General features: G+C 37.4%; 1 protein-coding gene across 46 annotated transcripts in view; it reads left to right on the forward strand.

Annotated features, from left to right (window-relative positions):
• kcnma1a (potassium large conductance calcium-activated channel, subfamily M, alpha member 1a) overlaps positions 1-26,667 on the forward strand; it is a 163,907-nt gene that overhangs the window by 54,648 nt on the left and 82,592 nt on the right. For all 46 annotated transcript variants that reach the window (XM_015027806.1, XM_015027815.1, XM_015027807.1 and 43 more), the window contains one exon: positions 22,055-22,116. In XM_015027806.1, coding sequence (XP_014883292.1) covers positions 22,055-22,116 — 62 coding nt within the window. The remainder of the gene's footprint in view (positions 1-22,054; positions 22,117-26,667) is intronic.

The raw sequence follows: 26,667 nt of genomic DNA on the forward strand, positions 1-26,667 counted from the left end.
TTATATGCAAGTTGAGCATACATATTTTAGAATATTTTTGCCCTTAGGGTACATTTACATGACACCGCCAAGGTACCTTGAACCTGCTGTTGTCATGCCAGGCCTCTATGTGGCACTGAAATTTAAGCATGTCCTCGAAATTCACATGTGCTTTTTACCCTCAGCTCCTACTTCACTTTTGAAGCAGTAACGAGTCTCAATGAACCAAGGGCTCATTAATTCATCTACGCTAACTACACAGCACTAGGCTACCTCTCATTTTTTTGAATGCGTAGAACAAACCTTGCGGTACGTTCTGTGCGCTGCCACACACCTCCGCCAGACGTGTTCTCGAACAGAGTCATTCTGAGACCTGGCTTCAAAAAGTGCCTGTGTCAGAGACTCTGGTCACTAGACTTGTGTAAACGCTAGCCTGGATGGCATCAAAAATGTCACAGTTTCACTGACAACTGGCTTTGCGTAAATGGGGCCTTATAGGTCAATAATAATAATGGTTGTGCAGCTGAGTGCTTTGCTGGGCAGACAGGCTTGTCTCCTTGTTGTTTTTTCTGCAAATTTGAACAATTTAAAGGGCAGCAGTTTAGGGATTGCAAATTCTTACTATTCTTTTTAGAAGTGAATAAGAAGATGAATAAAATCACATATTAATTGGACTCTTGAGATTTATTAAACCAACCTGCAAAAACCAAGACGGGCACAAGAAAAAAAAAATGCAAACACAAATCAGCAAGCATGTCCTGTATTTGCCTGATTATTATTTTTTGGTTATAATGCATTCCTCCCAGTTGCATAAATAAATCATAATATACATTTTTTTTATTTTGTATTTTTTATATATTGACCAATGCACAGTTGTTTAGGAAAATGTAATGGAATTTATTGGAAAATAAAAAATAAAAATAGGACACTGCAGTATAATATGTAGAATCATATAAGTTAGTGTACAGCAGATCACAGCAAATTCAAATGGGCAAAAAAAAAATAATATACTTGTCACCATAGGTAAAGAATAACTTATATTAAAAAGAAAAATTTAACATGGTCTTTATCCCTAATGTATAATAGTGCTTGATTGTGTGCTAACTTGTAAATACAGCTGGGTGAATGAATTCTAGTATCTGGTACAACTAGAAATTGCAACAGAAATTTGGTCTAATTACCATATGTATAAAATAAAACATGTATGTTTCTTTTTAGTATGTCTTAAATCCAGGTCATTTCTTTTCTGCACAGACATTTGTTTTGTGAAATAGGTTCATGCATTGTAATTGACTGTTTTCTTATACATGTCTTTCCCCCAAAAACATCACACAAACGACAAAATATTTTGGGGAACAAGACATGTGAAACCAGCTAATAACAGCGGATGGTATATGAGCTAAAGAAAAAAAAAATTGCTGTCGTCTCAAATTATCATCACATGGAACTGCATGCTCTTTCAGCACAAAATGGACAGTAATAAAAAATGCACCAAAGCCATGTTTGGAAGTGATGTTGATTTATCCATTTTTATTTTAGAATGTATAATGTAAGTCAAATGTGGAATAGCTTTTCATGTCTCCAGATTTATAGCTTTGCACCTACACAGTTTTCCCCTTTCATCCAAGGTTTAGCTGCTGTGTCATTATTAGTTTTTTTTTTTTCCAGTATCACACTGTTGCGTATGTGCTTCAATGATGTAGGATGAAGTGATTATATCGAAATATAATGACCTTTCTTGGCATGTTTTTTAATATGCCAAAACATTGCATGATTTGAAGCAGTTTGTCCATAGGGTAAATTAAACTATAGCATCACATTCCTATGCATTGTATACTACAGTATACCTAATTTAATTTGATATTTTGGACATGTAACAAATTTAGTGGAATATGTTTTGCATTGTAGATACACTATTTGATATTCTCCATTACTTCAACAAGGCTATTAGAAGCAGTTAGCTAGAAATTATGTTAATCTCAGACAATAATCTGAGATTGCTTTGTCTGCACCAGTGAAGATAGACTACAGGCCAAGTTTCTTTTTAATTATTTCATCTAATAATTATTTGACCACATGGCGGCACAAAGTGCGCCACACATCAGTGTCATGAGACATGTTTCAGCAAGTATGACCTTATCATTGTCTTTTAAAGAATCAGCAGCTTTGGCATCTGTTCAGTAGTTTAGAGCTATCCTTTTTGAACATGTTCTGTTTGGATTAATCACTTCATAAAAACAATTCCGATGGCTAATGTCCAGGAACCTTTTCCAACTCTGTGTACTTCAATATGAGACATTAAGCATCCCAGTGTACGTTTGCTTTTATCTGTAGATAAAAGGGAACGTAAACTGATTTTGGTAACAGAGTTGGGCTAGTCACATCACAGCAAAAGTATCAAAACCAATTCTGACATAATACAGTGGTACAACGCCATGATTTTTACACCCTTGATCCCAATATGCACATATTTTCCAAAACAGGAAGGCACCGAAAGTTCGAGACTTCATAAATGTGATGTTTCTCAATGCATGTTGTACTCTAGTTTATATCGGTACCAGTATTTATTGTGTTGTAGCTTTAATAGAAACAAACGATTATCTAAACATTAATAACCAAGTTAGCTTTCCATATCCCAAAATAAATATTGTATAATATCCTAAATTTAAAAACTGAAACCACACATTTAAAATACTTAATAGTCAGAATGACACTGAAATGACCTTCATGTCTATCCTGGGGTGTTGCATTTCCCTGGAACACAGACCACTAAAAATGTTTCCTAAGGGGATTAATGAGGCATTGCATTATTAACGTTCCACATTTTCTGGATGCAGGCTTGCAATGGTGCATGTCGATTGCTGTGTGGTGCAGCAACACCCTCCTCTTCTCAGCCTGTCTCATCATCTATACATCACCAGGTCTGAGTCACACACAAAGAGTGAGTGTGGGAGTGCAGGGATCAGTGGAGATGGGGGTGACTTCATCCCAACCTCTGCTTTATAAGGTGGACGGGTTATTATTGCAGCAAGATCCACGGTGGAAGATGGATGCCGTGGTTCCTCTCTCCGTAAAAGCCGAACGCAAGAGAGGCAAAAGCAGCTGTCATGTGACATTTTATTTCAGCAGCAAACACCCTCTCACTGTGCTGCTGAGAACCTTACCAGGCTAGTAATTAAGTGCTAACTCAATATAGGAACGCTGCTGGGTTGCATAGTTTTCTGCCTGTTTTTCTGCTTCCTGTATTGTTGAGGATAGACCCAGTGTGTACTCACTTTCTCTTTTCTTTTCTTTTCTTTTTTTTACCTGAATATGTGTTTTCCCGCTTGTGTTTTGTTTGCTCTTCTAATTGCTTATCAGAGGAGTCAGCTCAGTGGGGACCATCTGCTAAGCCAGGTTTCCGTTTACCCCCACTGGGATTCTGTTTCCTGGGATGGGATGGCCGCAGTGTGTCCCTAAAACACATAACCTCCACCAGGCTGTCACTTACTGCTCACAGTTTCCATGAGATCATTAAGGTATTATCCCAGGTGATGTAAGAGACACAGGAAGGGAAGAAGGTTTTCACATGACTGACAGGGGGTCTGGGGTTTGTATTTCAGTAAACTTTTTTTTTCTCCTCTTTTCAGCTTTCTATCTTGTCTTAACAATAAACATCCTTGATTTCCTCTACCACCTTTAATATTTATGGGTTCTACTTGTTAAAGTTTGGTTAAATATTTTAACAACATCCAGTGTTGCATGTTAGTCACACAGAGAAAAGGAGGTCATTTTTTTTGGCTTCTTTACTCCCTCACTCTCCTATTAAGAGCAATAGCAAGGTGCTAATTAAATGGTTTGTAGGCCTGTCTTTGCCTCCGGCCCTAAATTACATCAGTATTGACTTCAAAGCCTCAGTGCATCAAAGAAGGACCAGAAGCAGTAAAGCTTGGCTCGGTTCTTTCTCTCCTCTCCTGTCCTTTCCTGGCATCCTACAAGCAGAATGTATTTAACGGCATATAACATGTGATATATATTACTAATGTGACAATTTATTGTCTGCACCTGAAAAGGACAACGTATGCTTCACATAATTTAGATGAGATGGATAAATGTCATCCCGGGTGATTTAAAGGGAAATGTTATTAAATTATTGAATCATTAAATGCCATTGTTACAGGTGCAGCTCAGTAAATGTAAATTGAATCGCAAAGTAAATTTATTTTACTTTAAAAAGCGAGAGAGAAATACAAAAATGAATTTCTGTTAACTTGACAACATCAAATAATAACCAATATCAGGGATTTTTAAGACTGCTGCTGACTTGACAGCTGTTCAGCAGGCAGGAGAAGCTGATTGTTCACAGAGAACCGCGTCCAAACATCCTGGTGGAAAACTGAGTAGAGGGAAAACATGTGGTAGCGCAAGCAACAAGCCACAGCCTTAAGAAGAAAACAATGCCTGCTAAAAAAACGTAGAGGCGTTTCATAAAATGCAGGCTTTTGTCGGAGTCGGTGCTTCAAAAAGCACACCCTGGATGAATCCAAAATATAGAAATGTAGACTACAACTATGAAATGTGTTGTGTTAAGCAACTCCTGAACCAGGTACAATATTGGAAGTGTTTTACCTTTCCATAGAAAACATGATTGGACTATTGTGCTGAGGTCAAGTGACCACTTTACATTTAGCTTTCCCTGTGAGAAGACTATGGTTAGAGAGAGAGAGAGAGAGAGAGAGAGAGAGAGATGGAAAGGCATAGAGTCGACATCATCTTCATTAGGGTGACATTTCTGTGTTAAAAATCTATTTTTATAGTTCTGTATTATTCAAGGCCCTGTGCTCACATTATCTCTAAGCCATGGTTCTGGAAAATGACAGATATGAAGGCTGTAAATGATGTATGAGTTGCTGAAATAAATTAACCTTACCATGATATTAAAACGTTTTCAGATGCACCTGTATATAACTTGTTAATCATACATTATACAATGGTGGATCTGCTGTAAGTAGAGACTTGATACTCCAACTTATTTTTCTCATATCACTTTACACCTTTTATTTTCTTTTAGTGTTGTATAGTTTGGCATAACTGTCTCTATAAACTAAATGCAAAGCGCAGCAGGGCGATATCATAGGACTTCTTAGCTGAGGTAATACTGACATAAACCTCCACCTGACAACGGCACTAAAAGGCCAGACCAGCAATCCTCTGAAGACTGAATAATGTCTCCATTTTGTTATCCTGTTTTATTACTTTGCTGTAGATGTTTGGCTCTCTTGGCCCGTTGCATTCACAGTTATTCCCACAAGTGGCAGATCACCGAGGCAGCATCTCGCATCTCTTATTCAATGGAATGAGCTTTGTGCCCTCAGTTCACCGTTTTGTTTCCCTCCTGGTAGTTATTCTCTTTATAGACACTTTTTCAAAGGGATACTTTTGGAAAGTTATAATTCATTTGAGATGTCTGGAATCATCCTGATCGTGTCGTTTGAGATGAAAACTCTCGTGTGAGTCTAAAATCTAAGCTAAAATAAAAGCTGCAGTACTTTTTTTTATATATTTAATATGATGTTATGGTAATGTTAGCCCAGACATAGACATCATTTAGACATAGGTCAATGTTAAAATCTATAAATAGCCCAGATTTAAACCTACACCTGTACTTCGTCTACATAAATTACATTTAAATGGAGTAGTTTTATCCTTATATGTTAATTTGTTTATCCCATACATCTTGCAAAGTCTTCAAATCAGAACTAGAACTAAATAGAATCCTATAAAGGACCGAAAAGGACAATAACTGGACAAGATGAGCATGGAATAAGAAAAACTTCACCAAAATTTACCTAAAGTAGCACAAATCCAGAGACCAACGTGACAAAACAAAACCATTTCCCTTCAAATCATGACAAAAATAAATTTGGATAGGATAATTAAATTATAAAGTCAGTCAAATAACAAATCTAATCACGTAAATTGCATTTGAGGCTGCAGACAGATGAACTTTTCACCAAGGAACATGTTGGATGTTCAATATTGATATGGCTGTTGGTGTGGTGGTCAGCAGTCAATCAAGCCAGCATGCCATGGTCAGTGGGAATGTAAAATGAGCTGGACTTTGTGTGAAGTCAGTACCATACGAGCATTTAGCTTTAACAGGTGCCTTTTCTTTGAGAATGAAAGCCTGCTTTTTTCTTACTTTGAAATGCTTTGGAGATTGGTACTTAACATTCTGAAGGAGGCTTGTCCTGTTTAAACCACCGACAACTCCTTTGGTTCATACTTTTTGGGTTAAAGTGAATAATTGCTCCTTTTGTGTCTGCTAAAAGAGGAATTTTTTTGAGGGGATGGGTCCCGTGGTGGCGCAGTTGGTAGAACGAGCAGCCCATGTACAGAGGCCTCAGTCTTTGACATGGCCATCACAAGTTTAAGTCCTGGCCCTTTGACCTTTGCCGCATGTTTTCTCCCTCTTTCACAACCCACTCTCCTCTCAATGTACTGTAAAAATGAGGTTCGCTAGAGCCAAAAAATGATTTTAAAAGAACTGAATATTTAATGAGGCATTCTCACTTTTTTCACTTGGCTTTAACTGATGATGGTTTATGGTTTTTGTCCTCAAAAACCATAAAATGCTGGCTTAGAGTTCTCTAAAACCCATGCTGTATCTTTATTATAATCTGGAGTCTAATCTTATTGAATTGCAATCTCAGAGTTATTAAAAGCCTGAAAGATGAGTTTTAGATTATTCCTAAAACGAATGGACCTGAAATACTTTTTGTAATGGAGTTGAATTACTTTTAGCTGTGGGACCCAGACTAATCTACCAAATGAAATACTTTGCAGCACAAATTCATCTATTAATACACACCAGAGTGGGAAAATTGGCCACAAACCATTTGCAAATTACCTTTTTGTTCCTCTGCTACTGCAGTGTCCTAAAACCATAATAATACATAGAAGGCTTTTTAAATAACACTGAAACTTAGTATGAAATTTCCTTTAATTATGTTTGCTCCTTGCAGTTAACTGTGGGTTTTGTTTGGTAAAAGCAGCTGCTGAGGGGCTTACTGTGACACTTTCCCCTCTGTTATTAAAGGGTGAAGGTATCAGTCATGTGTTGTTTTTTAGTCCTGCAGGCTGTGTGTGTGTGTGTGTGTGTGTGTGACTCCTGATTGGATGCAGCAGATCACAAACAGAGGCAGAACGCACCGAGATGCTGCTATTCTTTTCGAGAGACGGTTGACAATCAAGGACACAAATGCAGCCTTTCCGTCTCCGTGATCTCTTTGCTGCGCTCGGGCTTTCATCCAGAGCTGAAATCGCTACATTGTTCATAGGAGAAAGTGGGCTTTGACACAGATGATAAACTCATTAACCTTCAGGAAATTAAACGAAACCCTGATTTAATTAGATAAAGATCATGTTACCGTTGCATCTCATCAGAGACGAAGCAAGTCGTCTGTAGGGGGATGTTTTGGTGTCATTCGGAGGTAGTTTTAAAAGAAAATTAGGCAGAATATAGGGCAGGCACACAGTTTGATTACTTAAATGGAAGCACATTTTTTCAACCTTATAGTGGAGAAATATTTCTAATGGCATATTTGCAAAGGCCTTGCTGTTCCCATGGCAGCCAAAGGCACTAAGACTTTTAGGGGGAGAAATGAAAGGTTGTGCTGAATTGTGTAATATGCATCACGCAAAGTAATTGCACTGACAGAACGGCAACAGAGAAGGCAAAAGTGTGATAAAGTTTTGATATTATTAACTTTGGCAGGAGTGATTTATGCTGTAATTTAACGTATATAATGGGATTGTGTGGCAGTAACTGCTGCCTGGCCAACTGTGCAGTGACCTGAATATATTATGGTTTGTAGACCACATACAGCTACTTAAACACAGCCTTTTAGTATATAGAAAGTAAACCATCTTTACTTATCCTGCCAGATCCACATTTTATGATTGCATTATTATGGTATTGGTTTGTTTTAAGAGTCGAGGTAAATGCTGTCCCTTTTATTGTTGCACAAAGAAAATCTTCTCGTGCAATGCTTATTTTATCTGTTTTTCCCTGGTTGGAATTAAACACTTGTACAGACATGAATTGATAGCATTGATATTCTGCTCCAGATTAAAGCAGCGTGGTTATCTCAGATTTTTGTTTCACTTGCTTGTTTCACAAATGCCATAATACAGATGCCATACCCGGTGTTAAAACTTGAAGGATTCCGTGATTGACAGAAGGCTAAGGAGAGGTCTTGAGGTCTTTTTTCCCCCAGCAGCTTCACTTTGGTGAGGGAAGGTGAAAAATGAATTTTTCAGGTTCTTGTGCCAGCAGGGCTTCATCTATTCCTAGAACTGGGAGAGTTTTAGGAATACACTTTCATTATAAATTATAAATTAGGTTTGTACACCACATATTTTTTTTTTCTGTATGTCAGCTATAGCTGCTATTGAATGACTGTTCAATTATCCTTTTCCTATATGTGGGACATATCTGGGGGGACTTTCTTTAAATAGCTGTAATCTAATGGCTGTCCTTTTTTTGTCGTCACTGTATATCATATACTGTATTAAACTTGTTTCAGATGTATTGTGGGTATTTGCCATAATATCTGTCTTTTTTTAAAAAAAAAAAACATAGTCCTGCAGATAGTTCATCTCCTCTCTACAGCGATGAAATGGTGAGATGACATTTGTCTAATTTAATTTCTTGAAGGGAAATTATGTCAGTTACGGTGTAAAATGCAAAGTAAGGCAATGTTAGATTTTCATTTTTCTAATAGTATTCTATCTTCCTTCTTCTTAAAAACAAAATGTGCATGTGTCCCAATGTGACTTGGGGTTTAAAAGTACTATCTGACAGTTGTGACAGAATTTAATGTAATATCAAAATCCTTTTATGATAATTTTATATAAAATCTTAGAGATTCAAAAGCCCTCTTCTGTATCCAGTGTCTCCTCAGCCACAGCAGCTTTTCAATTTGTATTATGTTGTGTACTTATCTTAATTTCCTATTTGCTCTAGGAATAAAGTTTGATTAATTCAAAATGGGTAAGAAGCAGTGTTTTTATCATATTTCACATGTGGTTAGGTGAACATGATGGATGATCTGCCAAATAATTGTTGTAGCTCTGTGTTCATCTGTACGACTCAGTTGATGTGTCTGAAGCATTTTCAGCTTCTTAAATCAAGTGTTAAAAATAATAGCTTTAATAGTCATGACTCATAAACTTAAGCCACAAGTTTGTGGTTTAAGTTTTTGTGTTCATTTTACTTTGTCTAAATTCATTTTTCAAAGTCAAATGCTTTTTATGTACACTTATTTTATGGTCCTTTTTAAAAAAAAAAAACTTTACAGCCTTATGAATATTTAAATTGGGATGAAAAAAATCCTTTATCACATAGAAATCATTCACTTATGGTCTATATAAAATAGCTCTGCAGTGCTCAGTTTTTTTCACTGTTGTAGCTCATTTGATGCGTGTTTTACCTCGTTTTGTCCATTTGCCATTTTTGTAGTTTGAAAGCATCGATACAATTATCTACCAGCAGAGAAACATTTTATTCCAAGGTTTATTAAAGACATCAGTAATGGAAGACCTGACCATCCAACCTTACATATTGGAGCTGGAGTCTGACCCGGGTATTACACATGTGCATTAAACACATTGTGGTAACTCAGTGCCGTAGAAGCAAGTTTCGTTTAACACTATGCAGTTTCCCTTGGAAACCATCTAGAACTTCATCTTCTAGATGACAGCTGGACACTGAATGCGACGGTGGAGAATTTTCCCTCTGTCAGAAGCTCTTTGCAGGCTGCTCACATGCGCTCTCTCATCTTTTCTGTGCTGGATAAATCCCATCGAGGCTCCGCCCTTCCATATCCTGAAAGAAGGCAAAGTCAGAGGTTGAACATATGGTGACAGTGAAGACTTGAACACATCGTTTGCACGCACTCGCAAGCGCATAGTGAGGTGAAGATGCATTGTGCAGACGTGAACATGCTGTGCCATTTAATTTCTTGCTGCGCCTTCGAGGACATGCTCTATTTTCCATCTTTTCAAGCTTCTTCCTCCTCTTCCAGTCTTTTTTTTTTTTTTTTTTTTTGCTCTCCCACATTCCCGCCACCTCTTAATGCTCCCCATGTCTCATTGGAGGTGAAGTGCTCTATCCAATATTCCCTCATCCTTCCATCGTCTGCCAACCTCGCTTTCGTTTTTTTAATTTCCTCTCTTCCCTGCCCCCCCTCCCTGAAGGTCATGTTTCAAAAGACCGCCCTTCAAAGGTGATGCTGTGAGGAAGGATGGCCTCCCTTCCTCTGGTATCAATGCATTTCACATGAATTATGCGTGGGCGTTGTGATTTCATTTTGCTCGAGTGGCAAAAAAAATATTTCCTTTTCAGACTCAAAGGTGCCGTAGAGAAGCTTTTAGAGATGATTTTTCAGACAGGTTGTCCTATGTGTATGGAACAGATCCCCACAGACCTTCTGTTCATCTCCCACAGACAGGTGCTCATTTTAGGAGCTGTCATCCTGTCAGATCCAAAAGGCTTTCCTTCATAACGACCCCCTTTCCACCTTCTCCTCTGTCAATTGCCGTCTGTGTTACCGAGGTGCAATGGGAAGGGGGCATTTGTCTGAAATGGGCCCCAAAGGTTAAAAGGAGCCATTTCCTAGAGTGTAGCAACATGGAATTTTGATTTGTGTGAGGAGATCTGTGATCAGAGATGAAAGAAGGGACGTTTCAGTATGATACTATGTTGTTTTTTCTTTAGGTTTTAGTTCCCAAAGTCAGTACTCATTAATTGCATAAAAAGTATTCATAAAATGTTCTGATTTGGTCTCATTACAGCCACAAACATCTATGTGCTGTGTTGGGATTTTATATGATGGACTGACACAAAGTTGCGCTTAATTGTTTACAAATACAAATAAACTCACTCACAGAAATGTATGGGTTTGTTTTTTTAATATATCTATTTTCAGTTTTTGGTCTGAAGACATGTTCCTGGTTTTACTGTGGAAAGTCACATATTTACTCACCACACTATGAATAGTGATTTAATAAGAATAATTTCTGTGAGTGAGTTTATTTTGTTTCTTTTTTGTAAAATATACTAATTGAATGAAGAAGAAATCACACCATGTTTTAAGTACCAGCTCTTTGTGTTCCAAGTCAGCTTGTTAACAGAGTAAAACTGACCAGCAGGCATAATTGTCTTTGGCTACTCAAATGCCTGTGTTATTGGTCTCAGCCAATAAGGTGCAAGTTTGACAGGCTACTTAAAACCAACAACATTTTGCACTTTGGAACACTGCAACAAACTTTCTGCAGAGTAAAATCCGAGGATGGATTCCTTAGCAGCTGAAAGAAAGCAACAGAACATGAAAATGCATCTTGAAGTCAATGAGTGTAGAGTGCTTACTTTGGACATGACAACCTCCACCAGTAAGACACTGATGAAAAGAAAACAACGGCAGGACGTGCATTCAGTTCTGCAGGAATACTTTTCAGTTTTTCATGGCTTAAAGGGAAGAGAAAATATTTACATCCATGTTGTACAACTTAATTTATAAATACATTTTAGATATAAATTAGAAAAATAAAACAAACTTACTGTAGTACAATCAGCTACAGCTACTCATTTTAAAATGCCAGTCTTAATTTGTGGTGAAAAGTAACTCAACAAGGCACAGCAATGAATACTAATTAGAGCGATTTTCCCTGTGAATTATACAAACCACAATTCTACAATCCCCTTTGCAATAAACTACAATATAAATTAAGACGTTAAAAAAATAGACTTGGGCAGCATCTACACTAGCGTCAGTAAATTAAGGATTTACTGGGGGGTTGCGATAAGTTGTCAAAGATGGTTTCAGAACCGTTGTTTTTAGAACATGATTACGATACACTGCACTAAATCTTTTGTGAAATGTATTGAAGCAGCGTAATATGATAGCTTTGTCCATTGTGCGCTTTTTCATCTGCTACGCTGCACCCTGTGCTTGACCTGTCATGGAAACCTGCACCGCGCCACTGGATTGCAGATCTGGGCCTTCCCTGCCCTGTGCTGCACTACTGCGGCTGGGCTGAGCATGCTGTGATGATATGGTGGGGTGGGGTGATCTTGGACAGTATTCATATCTGGGCCAAATGCATTTACAAGTCACCAGATCTGCACAAGAGTCAGAGGAGGTTTTTGCACACAAGAGCCAGCTCCGCACTAGACTGGGATCATGAGCCTTCCTTCCTGACATCTGCAAAAATTGTTTTGGCTCTGATTCAGTTGGAGTCTGGGCAAAATCAGGCAGAAAATCAAATAAAAACTCCTGTATCTGTGCCACATTGCACCTGTGGACCACTTTCATCTGTTGTAGTCCAGATCCGGACCAGGTAGGGTTGTTGCAACTGCTTTTAACACCCTGAGGGAGCTGATCAAGTATGGGGACAGTTCTTCTGAAATTTTGAAGCCTTTTTTCTCACTAATCTTATTTAAATGCAACATTTAAATGGTATATACATCTGTTTTGTGAATTGCATGGTTATTTGTTGCAGAACACCAGAGAAGAAACGGCAAGCAGGTAGATTGGGGACAAAGATGTAGATGGGTTTAAGCAGGGATGGGTTATAAAAGCAACATCCAACATCTTTTTAACTTTTCATAGATCACCATTTACAAAATTGCATGGCACAACTACAAACCTACTAAGAGCTCAGCTTAAACCAGAGAAGCAGCCAAGAGCCCATTGTTAACTTCAAAGGAGTTGCAGATGTCTGCTGCTCATGGGAGAGAATCTGTTAGCATAAAGCTATAAATCATGCTCTAATCAAATCTCCCCTTGCTGGAAGAGTGACAAGAAGAAAACTGTAAGACTCTGTTTGGAAGCCCTCATAATTTTTCAGACGGTTTCCATTTACCAAACAGATCTTGTTGACACAAACATTATTGTGCTTTTTGATTTTGAATGAAAGGAAATACTTTTTCCCCATTGTGATGTAAAACTGAATTATTTATTATTTTGGAAGCAAGCGTAGTTCAGCGATCAATAGCGATTAACTACGCTTGCTTAACTAAGCAAGCGTAGTTAACTAATCTATATTTAATCTATATTCTTTAATATAGATTAAATAATGTTAATCTCTATGATTAACATTCTTTAATCATATAGAGAAATACTTTTTCTGAATAAAATACAATATGACAGATCTGGGTAAAACAACAAGAAAAGAAGACAATTCCCAAAGTTGAGTTTGATTAAATATCTTACAAAATGTTTATTTTTCCTGAATGGTAAGGTTTTTTGACTAATACCTCCTCCTGTTTAAATGCTGCCTTGGGGCTTTTCCAGTTGTCACAAGCGAACAGATATTGGTTCTTTCTGAACAGGTTGCCAATGTGCAGTACACCACCAACAACACAAATGAGACAAACAGCCGTGCACACACACTTTCATGTCTACCTTACATTCGGAATTACCAATTACTCCAACATGAGGGTTTTGAACTGTGGGAGGAAACCAGTGCACCTGGGGGAATGACTAACCAAAAAAGCACAAGGAGATGGTGCAAACTATGCAGAAACAAATGCAAATCTCCAGTTTTGAGTGGAAATCTTCTGTCTGTGAGGTCACAGTGTTAAACTAAAAAAAAAAAGACAAAAAAAAAAAAACACATGAAATTTATTACATGAACAGGTTTTGTTTTCAAAAAGATTTAAAAAGTTTACTAATTTTACGATTTATAATGCATTTCGAGTGAGATGTTAGGATCTTAACAAATGTCAAGATAAATATCAGGAGAGGGAGCTAATGGGGTTAGATGTCAACCCTATATTTACATGAGACGATAATAATTTGTGCAACCAGGAATATAACAAGTGCATTAAGTTTCTTTCAGCCAGCTGACCAGAAGTTCACATAAACAGGTGAAGGAAGGGAAGTGGTCTGTTACTTTATTGTCCTGTAGGTATTTGCTGTTTTTCCAGCACTTTATTTAAAAATCACTTAGAACCAGAAGATAACCTAAAATTTTAGCATGTAGGACCGCTTAACTTTGCAAAGTCTTGGTGCTGAATGCTGACCCAAGCCAAGTTCACACTATTTCTAATCAAATCTAGTTCAAAATCTAAACCAATCAAACCTGAACTAGTTTGATTCTACACAGATTAGAGTTTCTTTAAGACGAATTGAGACTTAAGACATTCTGTTTGTGAAGATGCAAAAAGAGCATTTTCTTTGCTTTTTTTGGCGTTTTGACTATCGTAAAAGTTGTCGAGCAAAATATCCCCTATATGCACAAGGGTCAATTTATTTATAATTTAAATCTCATTCCATCTTGTCTTTGTGTGTAGTCTCCTCTCATGAGCTGGATGCTTTCTTTGATTGCTATTTACTGTTTATAGATTGAAATAAATTAACAGATATCAGGACCTCTGCAAAAAGGCAAAAACAAGTTCGATTTCACTTTTGCCGCATTTTCAGATGGCTTGGATTACTTTTTCTTTTTACAAAGTATGCCTTTTATGGATGAATGACAAAAGCTGCCTCATGAAGGACAGGTTCATGTCCTTCCAGCAATCCTTTATTTGCAGGGTTTCATCTCCAGAGATGATGTCTGCACGACCTTGGATGGTAACACAAAAGGAGTTCGGGGACTGAGTTGGGCAGAAGATGCGATAAGAGGCGTGATGCGGCTTCTCTCTATGTTATATAAGGCCTTCAGTCTCTTCCTCCTCCTCCACGCTCACCTGAGAAATCAGATATAAAAACTCAGTTTTCATAGAAATAAACTTGCACATATAGCAGCTACTGAAAAGAAAAGCAGCTGACGGATGAACTTTATCAGGAGATCTAGAGCTTCAAGTTCACGCCATGACTGGAATAAAAGTTGAAGACATTTCAGTGCAGGGGAGTTATTATTTTTTTATTTTTATAAAGCTTCTATATTTAATTTTATTTTCATCTTTAATTTTTGGATTCACTATTTTCTGGCAACCTTGACAAAAGATTTAGCATTTTTTGCAACATCTTATCTCACCTTGGTGTAGATCAGGGGTCCCCAAACTTTTTCCTGTGAGGGCCACATAGCTTTCCCCTTCTCTGCTGGGGGGCCGGAGTCAGTTTGTAACAGAAAAAATCTGACGATTGCAGGAGTGCCTAAATGTAAAAATGTATTGTTTTCCAGAAAGCACAATCAAATAACGCTCTCTGGGTTCTTCACAGAACAAAAGTCAGGAAATAAATAGGACTATTAATGAAATAAATAATAACCAAACAACCCTTTCTGGGTTCTTCACAGAAAAAATCCAGGAAGGATTATAGTCCGTATTTTCCGAACTATGAGCCGCACCGGACTATAAGCCACAACCCCGTTTTTAAAAAAAAAACTAGTAAACATGCGTATATAAGCTGCAGATATCTCTGCCGCTCCAGGTTTTCCACAGCGATGCAGCAGCAGCAGAGGGGGGCGGACACTCAAAATTTAAGTCATAACAGGTCAATTGAATATTACATTTATTACGGTTAAAGAAGAAAAAGTTGACAAGTTTAAATTTAACTGAACTGATTAATCCAATTAATCCGTTACCAACTGCATAGTTGCTATTTGTGAACTTGGGGAAGTAGTTTGGGGACCACTGGTGTAGATACTACTCAAATGAAGTGTTATTAGAAATAAAACAAGGAAATTATGAGTTTCTTTATGTAAAATTTTCAATGTATTAAAGGAATGCATCTTTAATGAAAGTCTTTTTTGTGATTAGAGGTTGGTTATTGGGAGTCAGTGTGAAGTTGACTTTTCAGTATTCTGAGTAGAGAACTTTCCATTTCTTTCCACTGTCTTGAAATGTAACACAGCAAATGCAGTTGTTTTGTGGATTTTGTGTTTCAGTGTCTAAAATCTGAATTTGAGATGTAACAAGGTGATTTCCCATCCCTGATTTTCTTTTTGTTTTGCTTGGACTTAGCAACAGCAGCTTGGATCACAATGTCATTCATTATCTATATTTGGAGTAGAGGAAACGATCCTCTGTGTGTTTGAGAGATTAGTCACTATTTAGCTGAATTATGCCAAAGACAAAAAATAGTTTTGTTTTTTTTAGCTGATGTATTTTTAAAATGCCATTTGCATCAGAATCAGCTAAGCAAATTTAAATAGCTGATAGAATGTAGAACCACACATTATTACTGATGTTCCAAAACATGTTCCCAAATCCAGCAAACTCAAAAACATAGGGCTGTGCAAAAAAACAAAAACAAAACAAGATTAATCAGAAACTTTTCCGTAATTCATTCGACCTTATTCGTATCTACTGAAATCTCCTGCAGATATTTTGCTTGTTCACATTTTCAAACTACTGCCTTTTCTACGGTAGGCTAGAAAAGGCACAAATTGACTGAAACCACAAAAGCATGAAATAGCAAAGATGCAGAGTGAACCAATGAAAGGGTGACATATTTCTGTCGATATCTCTTTTTCTGCCTTATTTTTTAAATTCTATGATTCTACAAAAAATAGCCACCTTAGCCTTTTCCTGCCATGAACTTTTCCACCCTGATGAGTCTTTTGGTTATCACCAAAATGATAAACTTCACATTTTTCTTTGCATTTTTGGTCAATGCCTATGGTGCTTGGATGTGATTAGAATTGAGCCTCTACATCTTTATATTCGAAGACTGGAAACTGCAGCTCTGGTTGAGTTATATAGTGTCAGACTAGAATACAGAGTGTGTGTTTTTGACACACTGCCAGATCATATATACTTCCATGTAGCTGCTTATCACCCCCCTGCCATTTGAGCCAAAGAAAAAGGGGACATAACAATGTGAGCTGCAGTACGGATGAATGTGTGCCATTAAAGTTTTATGCAGGTTTCATTAGTTGACATGTCCCTGAGAGGCCTACACTCTCAACTAATGCACTGACATGTTATTGGGTTTTCTTGTATGTTCAGTTCCTTATTTATGCAGTGAACCAAAGACAAATGATGCTGGAGTGCAAATTATAAAGGCAAACCCTTGGAGTGCATGCAGATTTGTGCACTGCAGTAAAAACCTTGTGGTGTGAGCTCGGATAATTGCGCGTCTCTTCTCTTCCACTGTCATGTAAATTGTGAGTAAAATCTATAAAAACTATGAATGAATATTTATGCACTGCAGCCCTTCTCATTTGTTTAAAACCTGCTTTGAAGTTTGATGCATGACAGGCTGAAAGTTTGCAGATAAAAAAACATAAATAAGCAGAAATAGTAAAACGGCTCAGACAGAATTTCGCCTGGCTACGGACCTCTGAAATCTATTCTGGCTAAAGCATCAGACATGCTTTTAAAAGCAAGCGACATTTTTCTTTGGGTTGGCGACACCAAGCAAGGCTTGTGCTGGTGGCAGAAATTTATTTATTCATTTATTTATTTATTTTTGTAATTTCCTAACCTGGTTCCAACGAGACTTGTTCGTGTAATCTCAGAAATTATATGAAAGAAATTTGATGGGAAAATGTAACAAAGATCTAACAATTTTCTGAAAATCTTTCTATATGTTTTATATAAGATGTAAATTGTATTGTGCAAATGCGTATGTAGTTATAAATTAAGGACTAATACTTTATTGCAGCTAAACATTTGATAGCATTTAAAAAACAACCTGAATGACTAAGACACAAAACAATGTTCGTCTTAAATTAAGTAAAAAGTACTTTTTTTTTTTTTTTTTTTTTTTTTTTTTTTGCTTGTTACCGGTTAAAAATCATTACAGTTTCATCTGCTACAGCTCAAACAGCCAGTGGCCTTTTAAAATATTCATGCATTCTGGGTATTTATACTTTCAGTCAAATCTCTCCTGTATTTTCTGACCTGAGGCTCAATACGAGTTTGAAAACAGAATGCATCTCGGTGTGTGCCGATGTGACAAATAAAACAAATCCTTTGATCTCACCAAAAAAAGCGGCCTGCCAATAAGATCGTTTTTATGCTGCGTGTTCACAGCTGCTAACGTTAGTGTGATTAAGAAAGGAGCGTCTGCCTAGGAACATTATTTAGATGGATATAGTCTTTAGAGACATAGCAGTGAACGGTTTAGTACCATAAGCAATCCTTTATTGTCATAAAAATAATTCCCAGTACACCACAAAACTCATTTCAGTTTTTCTCAGTTTATTAATACAGCAAAAGATCATAGTAAAAAGCACATTTATGGCAATTATGGCTCAAATAAATGTAATTATACTCAGACTCAGTTGTGTAGAACAACGTGCCTAATGGATTCAGTTTCAGGGAATCTCTCATCCTAATAAAGCCTGAGTTGATGGGAAACAAGAAGCCTCCTGGTGAAGGATTTTTGCACAGCACTAATTTAAGACTGCTTTATACGCATAATAATAATTATGACATGATTTTACTACCTTTTAAAAATGGTGGCACGAGGACTTGTTGACAGCAAAGGGATGAGTTGGATAATGATAAAAATGAATGGGTTATAAATAAAACACTTGTGGTTGAATGTTATATTTATGTTCATTTGAGCCTGCTGGTTGTGAAAATCATAAAACATAATTGGGATGATAAAATTACGCGCTAATTATGTCAGCATTAAAGGAGCATTTCAGATTTTACGAAAATGGGCTGGGTTAAAAGATCAGTAAATACCTTATCTACAGAGGATTTCCATGTTTAATTTAAAACATCTGAAATGGGATTTCAAGTTTTGTGATTTTGCTTCGATTTAAACTAGAAACCTTTTTTTTTCTGTCATTTTTACCCAGTCACCCTAAAAAGCTGCTTTTCTATGCATTTCATTTAACTGTAGACACACACACGCTTCTTTTCCCCAATCTGCCTCCAACAGAAATATGAAGAGGACGAGTGATTTTTACTCAGTGGTTGTTGACCTTGGTGGTTGACCCTTATGTGAAGTGATTATCCTGTAAGTTGTCAGCCTGCCTCACCTGTCTCTGAGACTCTGCGGCTGTCTCGTCGCTGGGCCGGCGCTCTTTGCCATCAGACATGATCCCTGTCGCAGAAGGAAGTCGAGTGTAAGACTTTGGCTCACTTTTAAGGCACTTCCACAAGCGAGCCACTGTGTGCTTATAAAGTTCTTTTGCCTGTCAAATAAACACAGAGTATCGTGTGGTTAGGTGGGTAAATTATTATGTGTTTATAATTCTGACGGTGTCATGTGAGAGCTGCCGTCTTTAGCAGGCCTGCAGTACTTGGAACCCGAAACCCACGCGCATTAAAGTTAAGACACACACGTTTGTCGCAGCCCGGTTTATACTTGCACTCTTCCACTATTGCCTGCTAAAGTGCACCTTGGAAAACATCTGACAGATATAGCTTAGCGCTTTAAATATAGAAAGGGATACACCGATGAAAACCTACACAGCTATTTAAGAGGAAACACAGACATCACATCTGTCACATGCTGTACTGCTGACATGATTGCAGTTGGTAACAAGTATGACTCACTCTCAACCTCTACGCTTCTAATTCATAAACCTTAAAGTAATTGCAGTGATTACAGTGGCAGCAAGTACACTTCAACACATGCTGGGTTTTGATTTTCTGAAACAAATTATCCTAACCCTTTCAGAGAGAGAGTAGGAAGAGGGGGTGGAAGGTGGTGGAAGGGCTGTTAACAGCTGAATAACTGGGTCAGTTTAAGATCACGGTGTTTCTTATCTCTTCAGCTCATCTCTGGGTGTTCACTGTTATCTGCTTGGCTTTTCAACAACCGTTCAATTCTCGGCCCATTTCCAGCCCTCTATTCCTACCCTTACTTTGCTTCTGCTGCTGGAGTAGAAGCTTATCTTCACGGAAATGTTGATTTTCTCTTACGTGCTCCAGAATGTAATGTCCTAAAGAAATAAATGTGTTGTCAATTTGTGTGTTATCTTTAAAATTGTGGTTTTAGATATTAAAGATGTTTCATGTGGAGCTTCACTAAGAAAACATAAGTCTGTTGTTGGATGTCTAGAGATTTGGTGGTTTGATTTTGTTTAAACAGGTTCTGTAAAATTTGGAAGCTGTTCAACATTTTACTCCTCAATTACTGCCACACTAGGAACACAATTTCCTTTTATAAAATTTTAACCTGATTTATGTTTTCACTTTGTAGGGGTGTAAAAATACATCCAACTCATCAAAAGTTTTTTTTTTTTTTTGTTTTTTTTTTACACATAAAGAGTTTATGAATTTTAAACTGCAAATGAATTTCTGTTCAGTGGGAATTATGTAGTCATAGTTTGGTTTAAATAATGAACTAGATGATTAAATGCATCCCATTGTTTAAAGACTCATTAAGGAAATGCTACCATTTGTGTTGTTAATGTTGTAATTAAAGGACTGCCAGTTGCAGTGTTGTTTTAATTGCATTGTTTTTATTTGGTGTGTCTCTCTGCCACACTTTCCTTTTTCTGTAGAGTTCCAAAATATAGCAATTTAAAGCTGTTTAAATGTGGAAGTTAAGGAGTGTTGTGGCCAGACAATAGGCAGTCTTTATTTGCTGGCTTGGTAATAAAAAAGTTTAGGTAACAGACATAGATACAGGGTGTGAATTTTAAATAAAAGGCCTTATCTTCACCTTTTGAGACTTGCATCAACCAAGTCGTATGACTACATCTTAAAGATGGATTTTTTCACCAACACATCTGAATCAAACGACTAAATTACTGTCTCAGCAGATTGTCAAGTTCTGTAGAGGCCCAGTAGAGAACCAGGTTGCAGCTACAGAAAAAGTTTTTAATTTGTTGAGTACTTGCACTGTCAAAGTGGCCCTGGCACCATCGGTAGTTAGTGTTAGAAATGAACAATACATGACAATAGAAAATCCACTATAGGATTTGTAATTTTTTTTAGCAACATATTCATTTTCTCAGACACTCCTGAACATACAGAACTCATTAACAATGCTCAGTTTGTGTTAATTCAACTTAACTTTGGTGTTTCTTTTATATATATATATATATATACCGTATTTGAATTATACCATGTCCTCTAGTCTATTTATGCCTTTCTGACTTTCTCCTATGAAATATGACTGGTTTTAGAACAGTGTCCTGTTTGAGCCTTCACATTGTCTTCTTTGTGTAGACCATCATTAATGTCGTTGGTTCAAAAGGTTTTATTGCTACCATCCTCAGTCCAAGTGGCAAACCATAAAACATTTAGTAGGATTTTTGGTGTTTATTTCATACATCGGCCGCAATGCATTAAATGAATACAAAGGAGAGCCGCATGAAAGTAATCAAGCTCTCATCATCAATAATGGACGGAACAATCAAAAGGGACAGTGGGCTTCCTTTGTGAGATGGCTGAATGGGAGGAAGGGCCGCTGGGGAGGAACCATTATGTGTCGCTCCACTGCTCAGCTGTTGCGAAGATGATGATTGTTATGGTTGCAATGATGATGGGGATGTGAAATCTCATTTTGGCAAGATGGCTCTGCTGGAGGGGATTGCTGCACAGTCCTTGCGTATGTTGGCATTAGAGGCTGCTGTTTTGCATAGATTGGGTTTTAAGTTTGGAACATAATATGTGAATACTTTCTCGTACCCCTGCTTCTTAGTTAAACTCATTAGTAATAGAGGTACATCTGCACATGCGCAACTTTCCTGCACAGTTAAAATTTTCCACAATCCAAGGATTTACTCAATGTAGGATGTTATGGATGCTGTTCCATACTTGTCAACCATCCCCAAACACTATGAATTAAGCACTGCTGAACATATTAAACATCTGTTGTAGCTTCACCTTCTGTCAGTTGTTCCGACAGCTGTGTGTCCCTTTTTTTTTTTTTTTGCTTTCTCATTGTGCTGGATTGACTGGGTTCAATAGACAGTATTTGCTGACATATAGGGTGCATTCATTATTCAGTGCATGCTTTATGAAATGTCTAGGGTCCTACAGCCGACAGGAGGTAAAGCAGGAGGTAATGCACTATTTAATAACAGAGGCTGTAACTACTGTTGTGGATTATGTTCGGTGCTGCTGAACACAACTCCTGTCTTATTGACCACCACATTAATCAGCATATTTATAAGATTAATGCCACTGAGTACATCAAGTAATATTTCCTTTTTGTCCTTCTTTCCTCAGGTGGTGCTAGTCTTTGCTCTCAGCATTGGAGCCCTCGGAATATACTTTATAGACTCCTCAGAGTAAGTATCTCCAAGAGTCAAGTCACTACTCATTCTATATTCTTACCTAGTGAACTGATCTACTACGATTTACAAATAGATTTATGTGTGCTGAAGATTTAATGGACATATTCTCACCTCTCACCACTGAAGGGATGCATGCTATCGTAAACCCATATGCGTTTGAGGTTTTGTCAATGGGAGGCCTATCAGTTTCCATGGCAGCAGGGATACTCGGTGTGTATGTTGCAAAGGCAGCTCCGTGTGTGTGTGTGTGGGGGGGGTGTGTGTGCCCAAGACTCTGGATGTTGTCAGTTTATGTGAATCCCTTGCTGGCGCGCGCCCAGACACAGATTGCAGTCCTGGCGTCTCTCCCATACCCAATGCAGCTAGTTTTTCAACATATTGACTCATTTTCTAGCTTTTAGAGGGATAGCTTGGATTTTAGGATTCTCACCGTCTTCGTCAGCCTGTCGTCTTTGTCACCTCTGCGGTGTGTGCCACAGTGTGGAAAGTCAGAATACAGCAGCTAACAAGAGACGCTTAAATCATTTTGTTCATTCTAACTAATTTTAATAGGTGGTGAGAGAATGTGTGCAGTGTGACTGTAATTGCTGCCATTGAAGCCACTTGAGTAGGCTGACTGAGAGACAGAGGAAACACAGACTCTGCTGTCATGCCATGCTAGTGTTATGAATATGCATAATACAATACTTTGCAAAAATATTAATATGTCTTCTAATTTTTAGCATTCTGTCACATTACAACTTCAAATATCAATATATTCTATTTAGATTTTATTGGATACATAAAAAAAGTAGAGTAAATAATGTCACCGTTAGAAGGTAATGATACATGGAGTTTGAGATGCGATGCAGAAAAGAATGGGCACAATTACCGTAAAAAAATCTAAATAAATATAGATGCCTGCCACACTTTTCTAACACTTTTATCTGTAAAATGTTGTTTGAGTGCCATATCTAAGCACTACTACTGTTATGGTCAATCATATAAAATTCTACTTCTAAGTCACATTATTATTATTATTATTATTATTATTATTATTATTATTATTATTATTATTATTATTATGTATTTATTTTTTTTATTTTAAACATTCTTAAAGGATGTATAATAATTTTGACTAATATTGAGCTGCAACAAAATAAAAGAAAACTGTAACTTTGAGAGTTACAACAACACATCATGATAAGCCATTGAGATCTGTCTCACTTTTTCTCAGATCGAGGGCAACAGGTTTGCTTTTAAGGGAGGTATCTAAAAAATATAACTGCTTGTACTTTGGAGTTGACTTTATTGTATTTACTAAGCAAAACTATAGGTATTGAATGCATCATCTGTAGTTTTTTAAGTTTTTTATTATTAATTACCATAACATTATCAAATTATAAACTAGGTCTATAAAATTGCTTGTTTTTTTTTTTTTTGTCATCAGATTTATTTCCCTCTTAAATGACGTGCAGGACTTTGCAATAAAAGTCATATGCACATTTTTGTGGCGTGTTTTCACTTTAATTGAGAGTCTTTAAGCTGTGAAATTATGTCCTGGAGGAAAGTTAGTCAAAGGCACAGAGAGATACTGTTTAAAATGTGCTGAAATAAATCTAAATTACAATCCAGCTTGTTCAGTCTTATCTCTTAGCACCAGTGGAAATTTATTCTTAGCATGAATATAGTCATCCTTTTTGTACCTCAGGATAAATCCTGGCTCACTTTATGTAGTCTGTCGTGGCTCTACCTTTGTTGTCATTTGTCTGTGATATTTCTTCCTGACAATGTTCCATCTTGGGAAATTTACTTTCCAATAATCAAACAATGACTTAAAAATGTTTTGAGTCGAATCTTTTTCATCTAAATCATGAACAATAATCCTAAATGATTGGTGACATGGTTACACTGATCCATTAATTAAACCACAGGCAGAGCAGAGGTGGACTGTTCAGCCAGGTTGGCAGTTCTACCTAAGAAACATAAAAAGACAACAACGATGGACGCCTGAAAACATAATGTACCACATATAGCAAATAGCAATTGACATATACAGAAAGTGATGATTGTTAACATAAAGCTTTGATTTCTGTCTGTAATGTTTCTCTTTGGTTCCAGATTGTTACAGGGTGTATTTACGTGTGATTGGGCTACCCAGAGGCACTTCCCTGATCGCTTGTGCTCCCATTGAGACGAGACCCCTCATCATAGTGATTAGGTCAAGCTTGTCACTGGGATGTGTACATGCTTCTGTGTTGGAAACTAGAGATCCATCCCACCCTGGAGGTTTTAAACATCACTAACACTTGCTTCCGTCACAGCAGCTTAAGTTTCTGATATAATTGACTGCATGTGCACAGAAAACATTTTTTTATTTTCACCCGTTAAACAGTCCAATGTGTGTCATGTTGACCGTTTTCATGAAAGGTTGGTTGGTTACAAATAAGAAAGTGATGTTTAACACAATTTCTTTCAGTATTATTCATACTCACAAGGTGAACTGCTTCACAGATGACCTTCTCCTCACTCAGCCTCCCTTGTTATTAAATGTTAATGACTGAGCAATCAATAGGCACAGATTTATAGGTCGTTCTTTTAATGGAAGCAATTACTCTCCCAAATACCGAAGGCGGACACTCTCCTGGACCAGGCAGCCTCCAATGGTTTGTCTATCAACAACCAATCTGCTATTTTAGCCGCTGGATTAAGTGCAAATTATTCTGAAATTGTCTGGAAAAAAGGCAACACTAATGGGAGGGAGTGGTTGAGTGCTGAAGAAAGAGACATTTGTGGAAAATAAGTGGCATTGATTCATATCTTGGCAGCCCGAAGCCATTTGAGGGGCTTCTATATACTTTATTTAAATATAAATATGTACTTTGTATTCCTACTTGAATAGAGCACAGCAACTCTCCCTACTGTTCCCACCTTTCTGCAGGGTGCTATCCTGGTTGCACAAAAAACACAGGAAACCCTTCTGCCAGAGCACATCGACAAACTTTAAATGAGGGGATTGTTAACTTTCAAGATGCAATATTAATATAAATGAGTTTCCTACTGTTTGTTTTCACAATGTGGTTGCTTATCACAGTACACTGCCTGTTCTGTTCCTCTGCAGTACACTCCGCTTGCCAAACCGATTCTATTTTCACAGCGTTTTCAATGGGAGGATCGTGCGTCCTTACCCACCCACATCTGAATCTGCTTTAATACCTTGGCTCATCTTTTATCCTCCATCCCTCCTTTTTTCCTCCTCTGTGCTCCCATGAAACAAAGAGGAATGTAGGACAAAGTCTCTGCAGGCTGCTCCTAAAGGGATGCCCTTGTTCCTGCTCCAATTCAGTTTCTATTTCTCTCCCCTCTCGATCTCACTGTGCCACACATGCAGACTTGTGTGCCTGTGTGTGTGTGCGCGCGTGTGCGTGTGTGTGTGTGTGTGAATGCTCCTGCACAGTCATGTTAAATGGCCGGAGTAGTTTTGTAATTTTTCAAAAATGCATTCAAGATACCTTAAAGGCAGCATCTCGTAGCTGTAACTCTACCAGTAGTGTGAGATCAATGACAGCTCTGAAAAAAGAAACAGCACTTAATGACTAATTAATGGAGTAAGGTGAGAAATATGGCAGAGGAGCAAGACATGCTCTGTAGACTTTCTGACGACAAATGGTAGCCCTGAGCAGGACCTTTCCATTTTGGGTGCTGAGAGGATTTAGAAGTGCCAAGGGCGATATTTTAGTCTTTAAAAGAATGACATGAGTTTATAAAAAATACGGAAGGGGAAGGTTTTGCTAAAATTGATGACTAATTGAATAAGGTGTAGTTTCTGAATGCCAGCAGTTTATTAGCTAAGAGCTATTTTCTCACTTGAGCTTTATGTCTTATCTACTAATTGGGCGTCAACAACATATTAACGGATAATAAGACATTTATTGTGAAAAATCACAGCACTCACTTATTATTTTGGAACCTCTGTCTCTCTCAAAGTAAAAGAGGTTTTACCAAATGTTTTCATGGAAAGCTTAATTGATTTACAGGTAATGTCATTTGTTCTGTTACTGTCAATCCCTTGCAAGAAAACTCAAACTTATTGCTTATTCTGATCCCTTTATCTTATAATTTTTGGTGGGGGGGAGGGGAGGGGGGTTAATGATGTTCCATAAAGCACATAAATATTGATTGATTGAGATTTTGGTGACAGCAGATGCTTTAGAGGTGATTCAATTCAGCGTGAGAAGCAAAGAGAATCATTTAGCTGGTATCTGAACAGCAGTGGTGAGTTTCTTTTTTACATTGAGTTTAAAATAGCGTGACTGATTTTGGATGTCCACAGTCTAGATATGCTTTATGCATCGACACTGCAGTTCCTGCATAACATTGCACCATGTACAGTGAATGATACATATTGAAATCCATGCAAAATTATACAATCAGGTCTTAATCAACACATCATTGCCTTTTCTTCATGTTTTTTTTTTTTTTTTTTTTTTTTTTTTTTATTTGGTAAAATTTTCCAAAAACCCCTTTTTCCTTTCACCTTTCCTCTTTTTTATATCCCAATTTTTT

Source organism: Poecilia latipinna, unplaced genomic scaffold, assembly GCF_001443285.1.
Source record: "Poecilia latipinna isolate Pla-1442-1.1 unplaced genomic scaffold, P_latipinna-1.0 Scaffold107, whole genome shotgun sequence".
NCBI classification, from domain to species: Eukaryota; Metazoa; Chordata; class Actinopteri; order Cyprinodontiformes; family Poeciliidae; genus Poecilia; species Poecilia latipinna.